General features: G+C 39.6%; 1 protein-coding gene across 10 annotated transcripts in view; it reads left to right on the top strand.

The window, feature by feature from the left end:
- Positions 1-620: 620 nt before the first annotated feature.
- The window catches only part of LOC135111721 (eukaryotic translation initiation factor 4 gamma 3-like), a 132,868-nt gene continuing 113,488 nt past the window's right edge, over positions 621-20,000 (top strand). For 5 of the 10 annotated variants that reach the window (XM_064025364.1, XM_064025362.1, XM_064025363.1 and 2 more), the window contains exon 1: positions 818-1,158. In XM_064025364.1, coding sequence (XP_063881434.1) covers positions 1,053-1,158 — 106 coding nt within the window. In that variant the 5' untranslated portion in view covers positions 818-1,052. Of the gene's footprint in view, positions 1,159-1,250; positions 1,307-1,661; positions 1,819-20,000 lie in introns of those variants that run through there. The other 5 variants (XM_064025365.1, XM_064025369.1, XM_064025377.1 and 2 more) reach the window with 5 other exon arrangements.

Raw genomic sequence — 20,000 nt, 5'->3', positions numbered from 1 at the left:
AACAACAACAACAACAATAATAATAATAATAATAATAATAATAATAATAATAATAATAATAATAATAATAATAATAAATATAGTTCTTATAATTACTAATGAGGATAATGGCAACTATAGCAAGATGACGATGATACTGTTAATGTTGCTAGTGCTACTTATGATGCTGACTATGATGACTGTGATGAGAAATGCAATCCTCACCCCCTAACAACTCTATACAGCAGAATGCAACTATACACTGAGGAAACGAATGGCGAAACCTGCTCCTGTCACATGTCACAAGAAATATTATAAAGTTTGAGGAGTGGTTTATGTGTCGCCGTGGCAGATAGTCATGTTAATCAATATTAGTAATCAATAAAAAAGGGTAATGACCCCAAGCCCTTAGAGAAGTGGCCCTTTTGACTGTCTAAGCTACTGCACTATTTAACACACAGCTACTAATATAGGAAAAATACACACTAAATATGTGTCCAAGATTATTACATATGCAGAAATAAATAATTTGACAGTGTATAAAGTTGTGTAGCTTCCCATCCTGGTGTGGCAACACCGCGCCGCCCTTGCCGCCCATAGATGGCGGGGGCGGCGCCGCGTCGACTGCAATCTGACATGTCTGGGAATAGGATTTGTTTTGACCATTCTGTCTCTCTCACGCTGAATTTAGGCCTCATCAGGGAGCCAATGGCCGGTTAGGATTTATTTCTACCTAAATGCGAGGTATAAATGACCTGGTTGTTGCAGTAAAGCAACGAGAAGCGTTATAAGTGGTAGTGTTTTAAAGTTCCCGCGCAGACCAAACATTCAACAACTGTCGGGTCGCTCACAGCTCTCCCGCTCAAGGTGGCCATTGTGGAGAAATTCCTATAAAATCGCTGGCCATCCGCCTCAATCGAAGCTCCTGACACACGATAGATATCCTTAGTGAAACCATTAGTGCATCAACAGGTGCTTATGTGGTCTCTGGTGGAATCAGACGGAGATAATTGTAAAAAATCTCCCTAATCGCAGGGTCATCTCTATGGGGACTCAAATCCTCTGAAACTGAGATGCAGAGTCACAATCCGAAGAAACAACCGTTCGTCACGGCGACGCCTGCGGCGGGACGCTACCACGCTAACAAGACCTACCCTTACTACCACCAGACACAGCCAGGTGAGTAATTAGCCCAGCCTCAGCCCGGCAGGGAGGGAAGGGGAGGAACGCAGGAGGGGGAGGGATGCCGGCTGACAGGGAGGAGGAGGGGCGCTCAGCTGACACGTCCCGGGCACTGCTCACCTCTCGGGCACCACTCCCTCTCCCGGTATTGTAATGGCCTCTGTCTGCCGCATTTCTTGTGATAGGACTACCTGTGCAGGCCGCCCTCTCTCCACTTGACACTTTTGTCCCTGGCACCCTGACCTTAGTGCCTCCCTCCCTCCCTCCCTTGGCACCCGAACCCTGGCCCTGGCACCCTGACCCTGCCTGGGCTCTCAGGGGCACTGTTCTTTCTAGGGGTGATCACTGACCCCAAATCTTGGCAAAAATATGTGCAAAATGTTTTCAGGAATTTTGGTTATTTTCACTTTATATTCCATTAAAATTTTCCAGCAGTCAAGTATGTGGTCTGACTTTGCTTAGTTTGGAAAGTTCCATTAGTAAGAGTTAATAATTGTGAAAGCAAGTGGAAGAATTTGTGTCCAGTTGTGTTGAGTGGACAGCCATTTTAATTCCCAAGAGTTTCCTGGTAGGTGAGTCACCACCCTCATTTCCTGAGAACACTCCTGTCTAGAAGTAAACCAGAGAATCTTGTGCCTCAGCTGACTCATTACTCAGGTAGGGGATGCAGTGTAGGAGGTGTATTGTGAGGAATGTGTGAGGTGTTCATTCCCCAGCTGAACATCTTGGGTGGTGAAACAGCATGACTGACATGGGAATGGTGGTGAGGCATGGGCCGGTGATCGGCTTATCTCATGTGATTGTGTACACTATTACTCACAAAGTTCAGGTGTTACTCATCTTGGTGTGGAGTGTGGTGGCAGGGGTGGGCAGGGTGGGTGATAGAGTGTGGTGGGTGTGGTGCATGATGGCCTGGGCTCTCAAAATGCTACACACAGTCCATCAGATGCTTAAAAGAGAGAAACTGTAAAGAATTAGACTTATGGGTGGGTGATTTGATGCAGCACTACATGTTTATTGCTCATGGCAGATGATATTGATTTTTTGAAGTGGGTGTGAAGTTTTGGGTAAATCTTTTTATATTCCTAAGTTTTTAATGATAGTTTAAAAGTCTGATTGGGAATTATGTCATTACTTACTGTTTAGGACAAAATTTAGGTGACTTCCATTGTTTTAAAGCTTGTGTTGCTGTAAATTCTTTATTGGTTCTCAGGACAGATGCTGAACCTCCCTTACCAAATAGTGTAGCTTGATTAAACTGAAATGTGAAGGTTGCCTAAGATTTAAATGAAGAATCCACCAACTCATGTTTTAAGATGATACTGATCACAGAAACTGAACCATAGCATGTTGCTTTATTACTCACCTTTGTAACATTGAAATCATGCATCTTGTAATAAAGGATGGCTTTGTTTGATGCCACATTTATGATCATTAATCTGTCCTCAAAATAGGGTGCTCAGGTCATGCCAGAATTAACCCAACCCAGTAGACTGTTAGCATGGCCAGTGGGTGGACTGGATTGTACATGCAGTCAACCAATCAATGTGAGTGCTGGCTAAATAGCATTACAATCTATAACCTGTAACCACTTTATTCTTCTTATTATTATTATTGCTGTTAGTATTATATTGCAGCAAAACTGTCTGGAGTGTTCAGACTTTGCACTCGCCAATAGAGAGCATCCATAGTAGTGTCATCTGCATTGATTCCATTCTCTAAAGAAAATTCATAGGTGATGACAGCAGTAATTCGGTGCTTGCTGTCATTAATGTGTGAAACGATCTAATAACACCATTTGTTACGTCCCTTTCTTTGTTATTTCGGAAACGAGTTGGATGTTTTCTTTTGGATGAGTCTTGGTTGCTGTACTCAATGTGTGGCCAGGGTTGGATTTCATTGCCTGCATGGCATTGCTGGTGGAATTGTCTCTAGTGGTGTCATTTTTATGGGTTACATTGAAAAATATTGATTTCCATTCATGGTATAATGTTATAGTATACTATAGTACTTTTTCTTTTACTGGAGAGGAACTAATGTTAATTTATGAAGAAACTTGGGTGTTTTCTGTAAACAGTGATGCTCATATGATGTAGACAAAGAATGTAACCAAACCATGAGCTTGCAGACACAGCACATAAAAGCTGCTGCTGCACTTCACAGCTGCTGCACTTCACAGTAATTTGGAGACTTGTGGTGTTAAATATTTGGTTGGGTGTAGGTCATGTCTAGTGGCCAGGTGGTGCAGTGGTTAGCATACTTGGCTGACAATGGAAATCTTGCACATCCAGATCTAAAACTAGGTGAAGGAAATGTGTGCTAGAAAATATCCTAAGTCAGAAATGTATTCATAAGCTGTTTTTTGTCACTAATGATATGAAACCATTCTCAGTTTCAATTTATTAGCTTCAGTGGAGATTCTAAACTAATCAACTTCTGAATGTGTCTTGGTTTTGTGCCACTGTAAAGTGAAAAAAGTTGCTAAACCATTGCACATTTTGGATCAGTAAAGGCATTTCTTGGACTTGCAAATCTGTCATGTTATGCAAACTTTGGGTATTTTACTCATTCATCCATTTGTAAGTGAACTAAATATTCATACACATGAGGAGAGGATGTTTCTGCTATCACACACACACACACACACACACACACACACACACACACACACACACACACACACACACACACACACACACACACACACACACACACACACACACACACACACACACACACACACACTGTTGGTTTGCATTACCTGTGCTGAGGTGTTGAAAGTATCAGATATTTTACTCTGTTTGTTTTTTCGTGTTCATGTGAAATTCAGTATGAAGGAAACATCATAGTGGCCAGTGCAGTCTGTTCACAACTAGCAAGTCATGGGTTTTTAGTTCCGTGCAGGTGGACACAGGTTGAGCTTGCCTCCTATCATGCTATGCCCGTAGTTCACCAGAAAGAGAGGCAGTGTGGGGTGTAGGGTAAGGAGGTGTGATGGTCCGGGCAGTCATTAGGCTACGTGGCATGTGGGTTAAGTCACAGTCATTAGTGTATGTCTTTGTCCTGCAGCAGAATCATAGGCCAGTAGTGATGAAATGAAGGTGATATAGCAATGAAAATTCATTAACAGATTACACTGTGTATTTGTAACATGAAAATTTTTGTATTATTGCTCCAAATTTCATACATGGAAAGTGATAATATATAAGCATTTAATTATTTAGAGGAAAATCAACAACAATACTGGAAAATGTGTTGGTGTCATTTTGCAGAAAGGGCAATGAACTGTGGGCACAATGCTGCAGTAAATTTATGTTGACTAATGTGTTACCAAACTTCCCGTGGTGGAGAGTAACAGGCTGCAGAGAGTTGTTAAGCTTATGTACCAAGATGTAAGTACTTGGTGAAACCTTTAGGAGTAGTCTTCTCATTCCCATACTCGCCAAATAGAGTTGTGGATGTTTAGCATGGTAACCCCATCAAAATATTCCAAGCCAACATGGCAAGGCTAAACTCCACTCCCAAGCTTTGGCGGAGGCTTTCATCCTGCAGCAGACTCTCCATTGTTGTTGTGTCCTTCAGGCCTCTGGCAGATTGTTGAATTGATCTATAGTCCTGAGCTGCAAGGATGTTGCATCATCCAGGTTATTACTGTCACCTGCCCAGGTGTTATAACCTCAGGGTGCTTATTCATTTATAAACCCTGACAACATAGATTGGTTGCAAAGACTGATCACTTTGCTTATGTAACATTAAGGCAGTTGAAGGAAAATATTTGATTTAGCCACATAAATGTGATCTTAAAACACCATTCCTTTTGGAACCCATCATGATAACTGGCCAGTATTAGCTGTAAATTTTATTTCTAAGATTGCTTTGTACAGCAATACTGTACTCCACCAAGTGTGCAACAGCTGGGAATTAAATTTTGAAACTACATAGACAATCCTTTGTTATATTCCTGGCATATTACTCAACAATGTCTCTTGGCTGTTGCATAAGCAATGTTCAGGTGCAAATATCAGTGTTTTGCCTCATCTTTGAATAATATCTGGGTTTTCAGGACTGCTTTTATTTTCTTTATCATACAGATATATATTTTCTGTTCTATATGGGAATGTAGGCAAGATGTCACCATGTATGTAAAAATAAAAATAGAAACTAGTGATGATAATGTTAGGCGCATATTTTTTCTACTTGTATAAGACCATAAATATGCAAGAAGTCCAGTTCATTGGCTCAGTGACTTTTATGTTTTCCAAGGAGGTGGGAGAAAAGATTCCCAGCCCCACCCTACCTGCCTCCCCATTAGTAGGAGCACATAAATGTACTTGCAACACACCCAAGTGGCAGGCAGTGACCTTAAAGATTCCTGAGGCTTAATAGTTTACTCATTTATTGATGTAGGAAGTTATTTCCTCATGATGGTGTACAAATCCAGGGATGTGAAGCTAATTAGTCTCAGCTGCTAAATGTCTTCATATACTGAATACTGCTAGAATGTATACCTACCTTTGTTTTGAGTAGTGGGTGAGATAGTATAACTGGTAGCACTTGCTGTACATAATTCATATGATCTTTTATCCTGGCATTAACATGACTTGATATTGATGAAATAGATTTCTTGTTTGCAAAATATGGTAGTCACTTGAAGCTTCTTAATCACAGACAATTGTGGCATTGGTTGTAATCATTGCTGATTATAAAACTGTGCCCTTATTAGGTTGTGATGCAATGTTACATTCCATCTTGCCCCTGCTGCCAATAACACTATTGCACCACAGACACAGGTGTGGTGGTGGTGGTGGTGGTGGTGGTGGTGCTGCTGCTGCTGCTGTGAATGGGGTGGGGGATCAGGAAGTGTTGACCTGCAGCTTACATCTGGAGTGAAGAAAGGATCTCATACAATTCATTAGCAGTCCTTGCCTTTATTAATCATATGTGCTTCTTATTCTATTCATGGAGTTAATTATATTATCATAGCAGGGTACATGTATGAGAATAATGAAGTAGCAATAATTGTTATCATATCTGCTTTGTTGTGTATGAGGTTTGAGGATCTTTCTTAATTTGTATTCTTAAGTTGTGCAAAACCCATGAACATTATCAGAAGTGATGAACCCTTCAGTAACACTACATCAGCTGAATTTTATCATAGATATCTCTAGAAAATTATTTTCAGTTTGCGATTCTATATTTAGTCATGAAGGAGTTACAGATCTTCTCGTTACCTATCTATTGCAATGATATCTTTCAGTGTGTTGCGTTCTTATTAACACCTGGTAAGTGCATGGAGTTTGGAAAGTGTCAGTGGTGTGGACTAATCTGATCTAGTACACAGTTAAAATTCATCTCTTGGTTCTTATACACTTCACTGATATCTACATATACTACTGTGTTCTAATTATATCTCATTCTGTATTCTTATTAAATCTCTTGAATACGTGAAGTTTGGGAAGTGTCAGTAGTAATGTGTGTGTTTATTTTCTAAAATAGTACACAGAAATCATCCCTCGTTACTCGTCCACTATGATTATATCTTTTATATACTGTGTTCTGAGTAACAATGCATTTGTACTGAAAGTTTGGGAAGAGTAAGTAGTAATGTGTGGGGATAATATTTGGAAGTGTGCAGAATCAGAAATCAGTTCTTATTTATACACTGTGCTGATATCTTTATGTAACTGTATTCTCAATAACGTGTCAGTACATGAATTTTGGAAGTGTCAATAGTAATTTGTAGGTTAGTTTTCTGAAGTATTACATGTGCTTTTCCTATGTTGCACCGACCTGTAGAGCTGCCATATGATTCACCTGTACAGTATTTAGTAAAGCAGGGCCATAATGGATGTGTGGCAGCAGTTTAGATGTAAGTGAGCATGGGAATATAATTATATTACCAACTTAATTTACTGCCTGATATACATGTGTACTTATTTGACTGTCGCTTCCTTTTATAATGATATTATTATAGTATGATGATATACCAGCTGTGCTATGCCTTAACTCCTGTGGTTTAGTAAGTGGTCTACAGGACCATACCTCTTCCACTAGGGGCCAAAAGCACCAAGAGTATGATTGATGTGTGTATGAGTGTGTGATGCTTTGTCTGTGTTATCCTGTGTGTGATTGCTAGCATGTTTGTTAGATAGATGATGGTGATCTATAATTTTGTCAGTCGATTGTTCTTTTGTGTAGTTTCTGTGGAGAGAATTTGTCTCTGATAAAAAAAGAAAAAGGAGACTTTCTGATCATAAACTATAGAGATGAATTGTGTTAATATGAAAGACTTGCCTGCGAGGATGTTAATGCTGGTACATAATTTTTTAAATATTATATTAATTAGTCTTTTTACAGTCAGTTGTATACTAATTAATGTGTGTGTGTGTGTGTGTGTGTGTGTGTGTGTGTGTGTGTGTGTGTGTGTGTGTGTGTGTGTGTGTGTGTGTGTGTGTGTGTGTTTGTTAATGGATAGGTAGACCGGCTAATTGTGGAGAAAAGAAAGAGCCATGACTTCTTATCTACTAAGAACAGGCAGTCACATTGTTCACAAATTGTGCATTACACATACTTGCTACAGATGGTGTATTATTGTAGAGAAAATGAGCTCTTGTGGTATGAGTTCATTCCCATCCCTAAAGAGAAGACAGTCAGACCATTCCCTAACAATAAACCACATACCAGCAATAATATACCCTGCTGTACAAGTCATGCCATCGTAAGGAAATAAAATATATTCACTACATGTGATAGTAAACAGCTGAGTGATGCTGGAATGGGTGTGTCATGGTAGAAAAAAATTAAAGAAAAATTGTGGTGTATGTAGGTGATTCATGTACGAGGTGAAATGTCTCTTGTGTTATGTGGTCGTTCTGGTGGTTGAACAGTGACTTGTAACATGTGTGGACTTGGGTGGAGTCTGACAGGTTTAGGAGTGTAGATAGGTTGGGTGGGGGTGAGGGAGACAGGCAGAGATCAAGGAGGTTGACAGAATGAGTGGAGACAGAACAAAGCCAACGGATCCTGGAGTGGTGACTGACAGTTTTAAGAGTGTAGATAGGTTGGGTGGGGCTGAAGGAGACAGACAGGAGATTAAGTAGGTTGACATTCAATGGAGACGTAATGGAGCTAGCAGATCCTAATGTGCTGACTGACAATTATAGGAGTGTGTATAGCTCTGGTAGGGCTGACAGAGATGAACAGAGAATGGACAAGTGTGACAGTGAGTGGGGAGTGGTGAAATATTGACTGACATGCTTAAAAGTGTAGGTCCTGAGTGAGGCTGAAGACAGACAGAAGGTGAAGTGACTGAGTAGGGACTGGTGGTGGCTGATGGATGAAGGAGTGTGATTGCATTAGTATGCTTGAGGAAGATAGAGAAGATTTAGAAGTGTAACAGAATGAGGGAGGACTTATAGAGGCTGCCTAATCGGGAAATACTGATAGTCTAAGTGGAGACTGATGGAGATAAAGAATTAAGAAATGTGACTGAATAAGTGGGGACTGACAAAGGTTGACAAATTTTCAAGTATATAAACAGTAAATAAAGAAATATGGCAGAATAAGTGGGAACTGACAGAGATTGACGAATCTTGAAGTGGATTGACTAAAATTAAGAAATGTTGCAATAAGTGGTGACTGATGAAAGTTGACAAATCTTGAAGTGATGATAGGATGAGTGGGCATGGTGAAGAGTGACAGACTTGTGAGTGTTCATACCATGAGTTGAGACTGGTGGAGGTTGGCTTAGGAGTGGTGATGACATGAGTGTAAGCTGCTGGAGAAAGACAGAGCTGAATGGAAAGAGATAAAGAATGATTTAGGAGTGTGGCATCATGAGTGGGGACTGATGAAGACTGGCTTATGTATGGATGAATGAAAGATAATATAAGTTTGTATGAGAGATGTGATGATCAGGGTTATAGTAGTAATAATAGTAATGATAATTATAGCACTTGTATATCCTTCAGTGTATTGTCATATTCAGGTCTGCCTGCTTTCATTTTACGTTTACCACACAAATTTCTTTACTTTTGTTTATGTGTCTTTCAGTTATTAAACAGGTTTATGGCTCCTCCCACTTCAAGATTACTAGAATGAGTACATTTTCCATTGCATTGCTAAGATGTACAAGGACATGTAAAATCTAGATACCACAGTTGTCATGTGTACAGTCAGTTTAGATGCAGCAGAACATGTCGTGCCATACGTACATAAATATTCATGGACAGAGGCGTTTTGTCTGCCATAACTCATGTTTTAATTTGCCGGCTCTCCATTGCAATCACTGATGGCTCACCCATATGGGGACTAATTGCCATTGGAAGGGAGTTGTCACGTGTGCCTTTTTGCACTTGTCCTGGTGTGCTTGCTCTGTGCTGCACTGTAGTGATGGAGACTGATGATGGTGGCAATGTGCACTTCAGCTAAAATTTTTTACTTTGTCCCTCATGGTTTTCATCAGTCACTCAATATTTCTGTATAATAGCCAACATTTGTGGAAAGAGTTTTATGCTCATCTACAACCACTTTATCTATTTATATAGCAGGCCAGCAATCCTATATGTTGTGGCCAGACAAAGCATCACATAGTCACACAAACATCATTCACACTTTATAATGCACTAAAATTAATTAGACTTATCCCCTGTGGTAGTGAGGACATAGGAACAGTGGGGCTGAAGGAACACTTTTCATATTCCTGGTGTGTTGTGAAAAGGAACTAGGGTAGATTCATGATTTGAGAACCTCCTGTGTGTTTTTACTCTTGAAATGAGACAGGGCATGGCGTCTTGTCTCAGCCAGTCCCCTTTAAGATGGACCTCAGCCTGGTGTATGGATGGCGACAAATGATCAACTTTTATGCTTTTATTTTCGTGTGGTTTTGGGTTTGATATGCCTTATTTATTTATTTATTTATTTATTTATTTATTTATTTATTTATTTTATAAGTGGAGTTTGGTATGAACTGTTGTCTTGTTTTTAGTTTGTTTATTATTTATTTTTAGTTTTTTATTTGTTTCTTTTTTTATTATGAAATTAGGCTTGGAGTGTTGCATTTTATTACTTTCATTTATCTATTTAATTTTATTTTTCATCTTATTTTTATTTTTTTTCTTGTTTATTTAGTAATTACAATTTTTTTTTATTATGAAGTTAAATTAGACGAAGTGTTGTATCTGTTTATTCTTATTTGTTTATTTTATTTATATTCTTTAGTTATGGCTCATGAGTTGTGCCTCCTGCTTTGTGTTGCTGCTTGTCACTTGGGTGTGTGGGGGCAGCAGGTGGCGCCAGTGGTGTGGGGAGGTGGAGGCAGTGTTGACATGGAGTAGGTCTTTGTGGGGTGAATTGTTGACGACTTTATTTACCAGAATTATTGTTTATTTTATTTACTTATTCTCTCTCTCTCTCTCTCTCTCTCTCTCTCTCTCTCTCTCTCTCTCTCTCTCTCTCTCTCTCTCTCTCTCTCTCTCTCTCTCTCTCTCTCTCTCTCTCTCAATTTTTATGTTTGTTTCCCTGATAAGATACATATGAAAAATACTAAATATAAAGTAAATGATATAAATTGTATAGAATCAGATTATATAAATGAAAGGAAAAAAAATATATTATAAAGAGTAAATAAAATGGAAGTAATTGATAAAAGAAAATAAATGAGGAAATAAATCAATAAATAAAATACCAAGATAAATAAATTGATGACAGTGCAATAAAAAAAAATTTAAGTATAATCCTTTTGAGATGGTATACTCTTTAGGAATTGGCACCTGCTGTTGATCTTTTTTTATATACTTTTGTTGTTGTTGTTGTTGTTGTTGTTGTTCTGTGCCAAAACTCTTACATGAAAAAAAAAAAGGCAAGAGAAAAAAAATCACTCCCATCCCCATTTCCTCCATCATCCTCCCTCATCCTCCTCCCCATTCCTCTCCCCATCAACCTCCACTAGTCACCCTCCCCTTTACCCCTTCCCCATTACCCCTTTGACGTGTGCACCAGGTGGCCTCTTCTTTAGGCACTTCATGGACTGCAGGCTAAGGGAAGGTTGGAGGGGAGGGACAGGATAATAGCACGTGCTGTCTGCGGCCATTAGCACGAGAAGTTGGAGGAGGAGGGACTGGAACATGCTATTAATTATTTTTTTGCTATTATTGTTTTTTCTCTTTGTTTTCCTTATATATATATATATATATATATATATATATATATATATATATATATATATATATATATATATATATATATATATATATTAATAATTACTTCTTTTGCTCCTTATTTCTAACATTTTCTTGTATTATTTTTTTAAAGTCGAGAGGAGGGCTGAAACATACTTTTGTTTTTTTCTTTATTATTATTTTTTTTCTTTTTTTTCAGTGTATATTGTAATATACTGAAGTTCCCTTTTATTTTTTACTTCTAACTTTTTTCTTTCATGCTGTTTATAAGTCATCAGGTTATATTGCAAGGTTATAAGACTAAGAGGTTATAGTGAAATTCATAGGTAGGATGATAGGTGATAGGTGTATTTTTATTTTGTTTATTGTATTTTTTGTGTTTCTCGTTTTTTTATTTTATATTTTTTAGGTGATTGCGAGATGTAGATCTGCTGGTTTCTTGCGGCTTCCCCTTAATTCTATATATTTAGGTATTAATTGGTTTGATCTCTGTCACCTGTGTATAGTATAGTCAGTGCTTTAAAAAATCTAATCCTCTAAACTTACCTGGTGTTCTTAAGTCACTTGTAGCACCTGTTATAGTGACCTTTATCTCCCTGACACCTGTGCATAATTATTACTCTAAAATTTTTCATCTTCTATATAAGTGTACTGTAAACTAATCATGGCTTTCATTATCCCATTTTCTAAGCATGCCTGGTGTTGCCAAGTTACCTGTACCACTTGTGTAGAGTTAATGAATGGCCTTTATCTTTCTGACACCTGTGCATTGTATAGTCTTTGCATTAAATTTCCTATCGTGCTAAACTTACCTGGTACTGTCAAATCACCTGTGGAGAGTTTGTGACCTGTATCCCCCATCTCATCTCGTGCCCTCGCCTCCCTCCCTCCCACCCTCCCTCCGTCGTGTTGTGTGAGTGTCACCAAGCGTGGAAATCAAACGTTGGATTTAAAAGAGTAGATAAAAGAAGGATGAAAGATGGAGTTATCGTTGTTCTATCTTGAGGGAGTGAAAGTGAAAATTGGTCATAATAGTGATGGTGAAGGTGGTGGTCGCGCGCGCGTGTGTGTGTGTGTGTGTGTGTGTGTGTGATGCAACGCAAGTCACACATAAGTTCAGATGTGGCTCGGAAAGTGAGTTTGTTGCGCTTCATGGAGTGACTTTTATATTTAATGGGCGTTAATTAGTATCCATTTTTGTATATTTTCCTATTGGTTTTGATGGCATACTTTATATATATATATATATATATATATATATATATATATATATATATATATATATATATATATATATATATATATATATATTGGTTATTTATTAGTCTCTCTCTCTCTCTCTCTCTCTCTCTCTCTCTCTCTCTCTCTCTCTCTCTCTCTCTCTCTCTCTCTCTCTCTCTCTCTCTCTCTCTCTCTCTCTCTCTCTCGTCTGTTCCCATTCTCTTTCATGACCCATCTTAGAGACATTTCGGTGTTACTTCTGTATGTGGTGTACTCAGCCAACGTGATGTACAAGTCAAATTCTACTTTTGTATGCGATCTACATGTTTCATTTGTTTATTACGGCTGAAATAAAACATATTTATTTAAAAAAAATAAGTACCATATATATATATATATATATATATATATATATATATATATATATATATATATATATATATATATATATATGTGTGTGTGTGTGTGTATTTATTTTAAAATTAGTTGAAATTTTCATACATTTATTATTAAGAAAATTAAAATGCAGCAAATTTGAAAGAAATTTACTAATTTTATCGGTGAATTGAACGAACATCAGGTGATAAAGCAAGAAAAATCGTCAGTTTTTCTCATCACACGCCAGCAGAAATAATCAGTGTACAATATAAGCCGAAAATAATGATAACAAATTTGATGTTACAATAAATAAATAAATAAATAAATAACGATGATTACGATGCGCGTGACGAAGATAACGATGCGATTCCACGATAACGATGCGAGTTCGCACGATAACGATACGTCTCCACGATAGCGATGCGATTCCACGATAATGGTACGAGTTTCCATGATAACAATACGATTCCACAATAACTACGAGTTACAACGATAACGATGCGATTCCAGTTTCCACGATAACGATGTGGGCCTGACGACAGCTATACGATGTCTACCTATCTACATAGGTACTAGGACGAATCCTTCCTCCCCAAGGGTCCACCTCAGTCCCGTGGGCGTGAGGGCAGTGACGATGCAACCTTGCTGCGCCTCACACGGGTCGCCATGAGCAGTGACCCACCACAGACCACTCCCCAACCACTGTCATGAAGTGAGTCCTTCTCTCCCATAAAGGACCCCTCGTACTGTCAGTGTCTGGTGCGTGGTGCACAGCGTGCCCTCGTTCATGGCGAGTTGTTCAGCCCGGTGTCATCATAAGCAAAGGACCCGTACACACCCTCCACCAGACTCTATGGAAGGAGCCCTTACTCCCCGTCCGGGCAACATCTGGGGAATGGTAGACATTGATCTCTTGCTTATGGCGACCCCTTGCCTAGTGTGAGGCGCTGCAAGTGGACGACAATTATTGAAGCTTGAGGCTTCAAAGGAAAAGAAGGACCTGCTGCCAGTTCTCTGCCTTGGAAGTTCTCAAAAGTCATTTAAATTTTGATCCGAATATAAAATCGTCGATGGTAAATAAAACTGGCTTTGAGTCGTCTGATCAGTGAAACGGGATGAGACAGCTTTGTTCCGGAGTATTTAGAGTGTACCTTGCATGCTTCCTGTCCGTGAATATGCGCGCGTTCATGTGTGACTGGATAGAACCAGTAATCCAGTGGTAGTGCCTCGTTAATGGGGAACTTTAGAAGATTAGATACATTTCTGGAAAGAGGATGAGTGGACGTAAGTTTGCATATCTTATACAAGAACTGCCGCCTGTAGACCTACTTTTTTATATTTATTTGTATATTTTATAGATGTTGTTATGCTCTTAAAAAAAATAGATCGTCAAAAAAAATGTAAAAAAAAAGATCGTCAGAGTTTTTCCCATCACACGCCAGCAAAAATAGTCAAGGTGCGATTGGAAGGTTGTTTCTTTTCCTCACTTTTTTTTTTTTTTTTTTTTTTTTTTTTCTTTTTTTTTTAATGCAAACTTCTGAATCTGGTCAGCTTCTTTCAGTTGCCTGAGTGTTTGGAGTAACATAATGTAGCAGATAGTTGACAGTTAAAGGATGGTAATTTAAACGATTTAAATTAGAATATGCTGGCCATTCGTCACAATGAATAACTGAATTTTTTGCAACTTCTCTTTGAATTATGGGTTCCATTGTTTCACGATTTCTTCTTTGCACGTAAAAATGGCGGCAGTCTTCACCTTCAATTGGAACACCCAGGGACCATCAATTCGTCTAGCATGGTTTCGGTTGTTTTCCACCTCAGCCTCGCTGTCGTTTGATTCTGTAACATGATCTTCTTGCAGCATTCTACCTCTGTTGTATTTTCGGCGTCCCACGAACCGCGCTTCGTCAGTTTGCACAGTCTCTTCTTTAGTGCTTACCATTTTTCCATGATTGTTAACAGAAACAATTTGTGAGCAAACCGCACGACACATATTAAACCAATCACAGATTGCTTTGGTACCTTTGCCTGTCAATTTATGCACCAAATCATATGAGATAACCTGAATAAAATAAAATAAAAATAATTCTAAAATTTGGCATAGAGAAAGTTTGCAAACTACAGCAACTGCATTCGTCTCTTCTGTCATCTCGTTGTAAAACTCTCTAGCTAACATCTGAAGAGTTCTTTAGATATTCAGATGTCAATAAGCAGGTAAAATCACGGAAGGGAGCGCAGGTCGGCTATCGAGACTGATGTCTGTCTATGCCGGCATGAAGTGTGCTGTTGAGTCGGGACCAGAGCTTTGACACTCGAACAAACATTCCACTCATGCTTCAGACTCTAACCAGACATTCCCTCGAAAATAAAACAAGTGTTTTCCTTGACATTTGATAAAAGGAAAAAAGTATAACTTTTCTTTTTGTAGATCACATTATAAAGTGTAGATCGCATACCAAAAGTAGCTTCGATGACTCGTAGATCGTAAACCAAAGTAGCAACCGACATTTCTTAGTTTATTATTTTCTCTTCCGTCTCCTCTTCCTTCCCCTTCCTATCCCTTCCATCCTTCCCCATCTTCCCCCCCTCTCTCTCCCTATCTCTCTCTCTCTCTCTCGTCTCTCTCTCTCTCTCTCATCTCTCTGCTCTCTCTCTCTCTCTCTCTCCTTCTCTCTCGTCCTCTCTCTCTCTCTCTCTCTCTCTCTCGTCTCTCTCTCTCTGTGGTGGCGTGACTGGCAGGCGCACTTCGTTAACTAGATTTCCCCTCTCTTTTTTCCCCTCTGTTCTTTTTCCCTGCGGCCTGGGAACGTGGGGGAGGGAGACTGGCAGAGTGGCGGTGGTGGGGAGTCCCGGCGGGGAGGACTGTCTCCCCTTACAGCCTTGAAGCGAGGTGTTTAGTCTTGCTCCTTGGGACGGTCACGGATACCACCACCATCACCACACCACCACCACCACCAGCCACTCCAGCTGAGGAAGTGGACTGGAGTGGTGTTTTAGAATTAATTGATATGCTATGTTGGATCGTCGTTTGTTTTTCGATGTTAGTCTTTTTTTTAATTGCGAATATTAAAGATTACCGTATCGATGCCTTGTGTTGATGCTCTTTTGTTGGTATTGTTTTTGTGTTTATGTGGAAAACAGTGCTAATCAAAAGACGCATTTATATATTTGTTGGTAGTCTTTTATTTATTTATTTACATTTTTTCATGGTTACGTACGTTTATTAAAATATTATAAAGCAGCAGAGAGAGAGAGAGAGAGAGAGAGGAGAGGAGAGAGAGAGAGAGAGAGAGAGAGAGAGATCTATTAGCTTGCAAGACAAATATTTTTCAGTTACACGAAGAGAAAAATGCCTTCCAGCCACAAAACACGAGAGAGAGAGAGAGGAGAGGAGAGAGAGAGAGAGAGAGAGAGAGAGAGAGAGAGGAGAGGAGAGAGAGAGAGTCTAAAACATGTGGATGATGAACTGAAAGCGACCTGAAGTGAACTCGTGGCATCGTGTGTGTGTGCGCGAGTGAGAAAGGCCGAGGAGGTGGTGGAGGTGTCAGGGGGTCAACACACCTTGCTACACGCAGTTAATTGGCTCGATCTCCGTGAGACTCGAGTAAATATCTGGCTACACTAATGCGATTTAGAGTGTGTTGATGAGTAATGGTGCGTGGGGCCGTCGCTGAGAGAGAAGAGAGAGAGAGAGAGAGAGAGAGAGAGAGAGAGAGATTGCTCCTATCAGAAACTGAGTCATCATTTTGGCATGGACTCCCGAAACTGTGGGGAGGATCCGTGAAGCGTTTATGACTTACGTGAAGCTGTGAGGGGATTCGTGAGACAGTGTGAGGCCTCGTGAAACAGTGGGAATATTTGTGAATCAGTAGGGGTATTCGTGAACCAGTGAGAACAATTATGAAACTAGTGAGGGAATTCTTGAGTTAGTAATAATGATTTGTGAAGTAGTAAGAGTATTTGTGAATCAGTAGGGGTATTTGTGAAACTGTGATGGGATTTGCGAAGCTATGAGGTTTTTCGTGAAGCTGTGAGGCTTTTCGTGAAGCTGTGAGGCTATTCATGAAGCAGTAAGGGTGATAGGATTCGTGAAACTATTAAAGGCGTTGTGTTATATATTGAGGGATTCGTGAACCTGTGAAAGGATTCGTAAAGCAGTAAAAACAGTGAAGGGATTCGTGAAATAGTGAGGTTATGCGTCAAAATCCTTTCATACGTATGCTTGGTCTATGTATTTATATGTTGCTGCTGCTGCTGTTGTTGTTGTTGTTGTTGTTGTTGGGGGGGGGATATTATTATAACTGTTGGTACATAGATTCCTTTCATGTAAATGTTTCTGATGAATATTTTTTATACCTTTAATTAGATAAACTTTTAGGTACTGTGAGCGAACTTTTTTTTAGCAAGTTAATTCGTTCTAGTTTATTTATTTACTCATTTATTTATTTATTTATTTATTTACTTATTTATTTATTTGTTTTAGGTCAGTAGGCCTCAGAACTCATTCGCCTTGTGAAAATACTGAAAATTTGTACCCTTGCTTCTAATACTGTTCCACGTATATACTCGTACATACAGTCGGCTTTCCTGTGGCGGATATGATGAAAAACAACCTTATCACCGAGGAATGTGGAGGATGTTAATGACCTCAAGATTCTCTCCTTTCTCTTTATTTGTTTACCTCTTGTAGATTTTTACCCAATTAATTTACGGTGCTTTTTTGTTTTGTTCTGTTTTGCTTGTTAGCTCATGTGTATAGGTTGTTTGTTTGTGATACTCAGTGTGTTTTCTTTTCTTTTTTTTTTTTTAACTTTTTTCACGTATTCATGTTTTTTTTTTGTTTCATTTATTTCTCTCATTTATTCATATTTTTCCCATTTTTCCAACTTTGCCATGTTTTTTTTTTCTTTCATTTTTCCATTTTTGTTTTCTCTACTCCTTCCCCTTCTAGATAGTTTTTTTCTTTTACTCCCTTTTCCTCCATTTTTCATTGTTTCCTTACTTTTTCTATTCCCTCTTCCTTTTGTTTCTCCTATCCCCCTTTCTCCCCTCCCCTTCTTCCCTTCCAATAGCTCTTCTTCCCTTCCTCCTTTTCTCCTTGTCCTCGTTCTTCCATTCCACCTCCTCCATCTTTTATTCCACATTCTTCCCCTTGTGCTCATTCTTCCATTTTCCTTTCTTCTATTCCTTATTTCCCCTTGTTGCATCTCCTGTTCCATATTTTATTCCGTCTTCCTCCTCCTCCCTGTCTCAATTCTTGAAATAAAAAGCAGCACCAGAAGAAAGGAAGAAGGAAAGAAACGTCATAATTTTGTGCTTATTTGGTTTTGATCATTATAACCACTACCACCACCACCACCACCACCTTCATCATCATCATCATTATCATCATCAACAACAACAGTAACAGCAGAAGGAAGAAAGAAAAAACGTCATAATTGTGTGCTTATTTAGTTTTCATCACAACTACCACCACCACCACCATCATCACCAGGCCTCATCATTCCTTTATCACCAGTATCGGCTTCAGTTTTCCCTCCTCGGCCTCTTCACCGTCAGGAGGAGACTGTTTACCCAGGCAGCTTGTTGACCCCCGTGTTGGCAGTGTGTTTATCAGTGTTCCCTTGTTTACCATACAGCAGGTGTTTACTTGGGCGTACCTCACCCTCCCTGCCCCTCCCTGACTGTTCCCTCTCCTCAAACCCCTCCCCTAGCTGTTCCCTCGCCTCTCCCCTCCCCTCCCTTACCTTGCCCTCTCATCCTCCCCCACCTTCTTCCTTAATCGCCATGGTCCTCTCTCTCTCTCTCTCTCTCTCTCTCTCTCTCTCTCTCTCTCTCTCTCTCTCTCTCTCTCTCTCTCTCTCTCTCTCTCTCTCTCTCTCTCTCTCTCTCTCTCTCTCTCTCTCTCTCTCTCACACACACACACACACACACACACACACACACACACACACACACACACACACACACACACACACACACACACACACACACACACACACACATTGAGTCTTCCATTTTCTTCCTTGCTTTTCTTTTTTCCTTACTTTCTCTTAATTTTTTTCCTTTTTTTATGTCTGATTTTCATATCAGATTATATGATCACGCATTTTTCTTTTCTTCCTTCCTTCCTTCCTTCTTTCTTTCTTTCTTTCTTTCTTTCTTTCTTTCTTCCTTTCTTCCTTCATGACGTGGTTTGTGTAGATTTTTCCATTATTATTATTATTATTATTCTCTCTCTCTCTCTCTCTCTCTCTCTCTCTCTCTCTCTCTCTCTCTCTCTCTCTCTCTCTCTCTCTCTCTCTCTCTCTCTCTCTCTCTCCTTTATCTCATCACATAGTGTTTCCTCCTCCTCCTCAGCAAAGTTGACATTCTCAATCAGTCACGCTTTAGAGAGAGAGAGAGAGAGAGAGAGAGAGAGAGAGAGAGAGAGAGAGAGAGAGAGAGATTATTATAATACGGTGCTCCATCCCTCACCACCACCACTTCTACCACCACTACTACTGCATCCTCCTCCTCCTCCTCCTCCTCCTCAGCGATAGGTTTGGGGATACGCTGTTCGGGGTTTCCTCTTACCTGACATTTGCAAAGAGCTGAGAAGTAAATGCCATACGGGTGATCTTTGTGTGTGTGTGGTATATAGTGGGAAACTTTTGAGATGTAGGGTGGTGGAGGGAACCTGGGATGGCGGAGGTGTGGTATCTGGGTAAGGTGCAGGTGTTAGCGTGGTGGTGGTGGTTTGTAAGCGTGTGTGTGTGGAAGCTGTTGGGGTTTTAAGGGTCTGTATAGAAGATATTAGGGTTTTAAGGGTTTAATTTAAGGGTTATTTATTTTTGAGAACGGAAGGTATTTTAAAGAGAAAAGTTACTGGGGGTGGAAAGTTGTTTGGGTGTTGTGATGGGAGAAGCAGCGCCGATTTGGGATATAAACAAGATAGATGATTGGGAAGAGGAAATATGTGGATATACTTGAGAGGGGGAATGAGTGGGAGGTAGAGGGCTAAATATGCAAGAAGGAAAAGGATAGGAAGGGGAAACTTGAGTGGGGAAGTGGTAGGAATTA

Source organism: Scylla paramamosain, chromosome 22 (assembly GCF_035594125.1).
Source record: "Scylla paramamosain isolate STU-SP2022 chromosome 22, ASM3559412v1, whole genome shotgun sequence".
NCBI classification, from domain to species: Eukaryota; Metazoa; Arthropoda; class Malacostraca; order Decapoda; family Portunidae; genus Scylla; species Scylla paramamosain.
The sequence above is the reverse complement of the archived record's forward strand: the minus strand, read 5'-3'. Positions and strand labels throughout refer to the sequence as shown.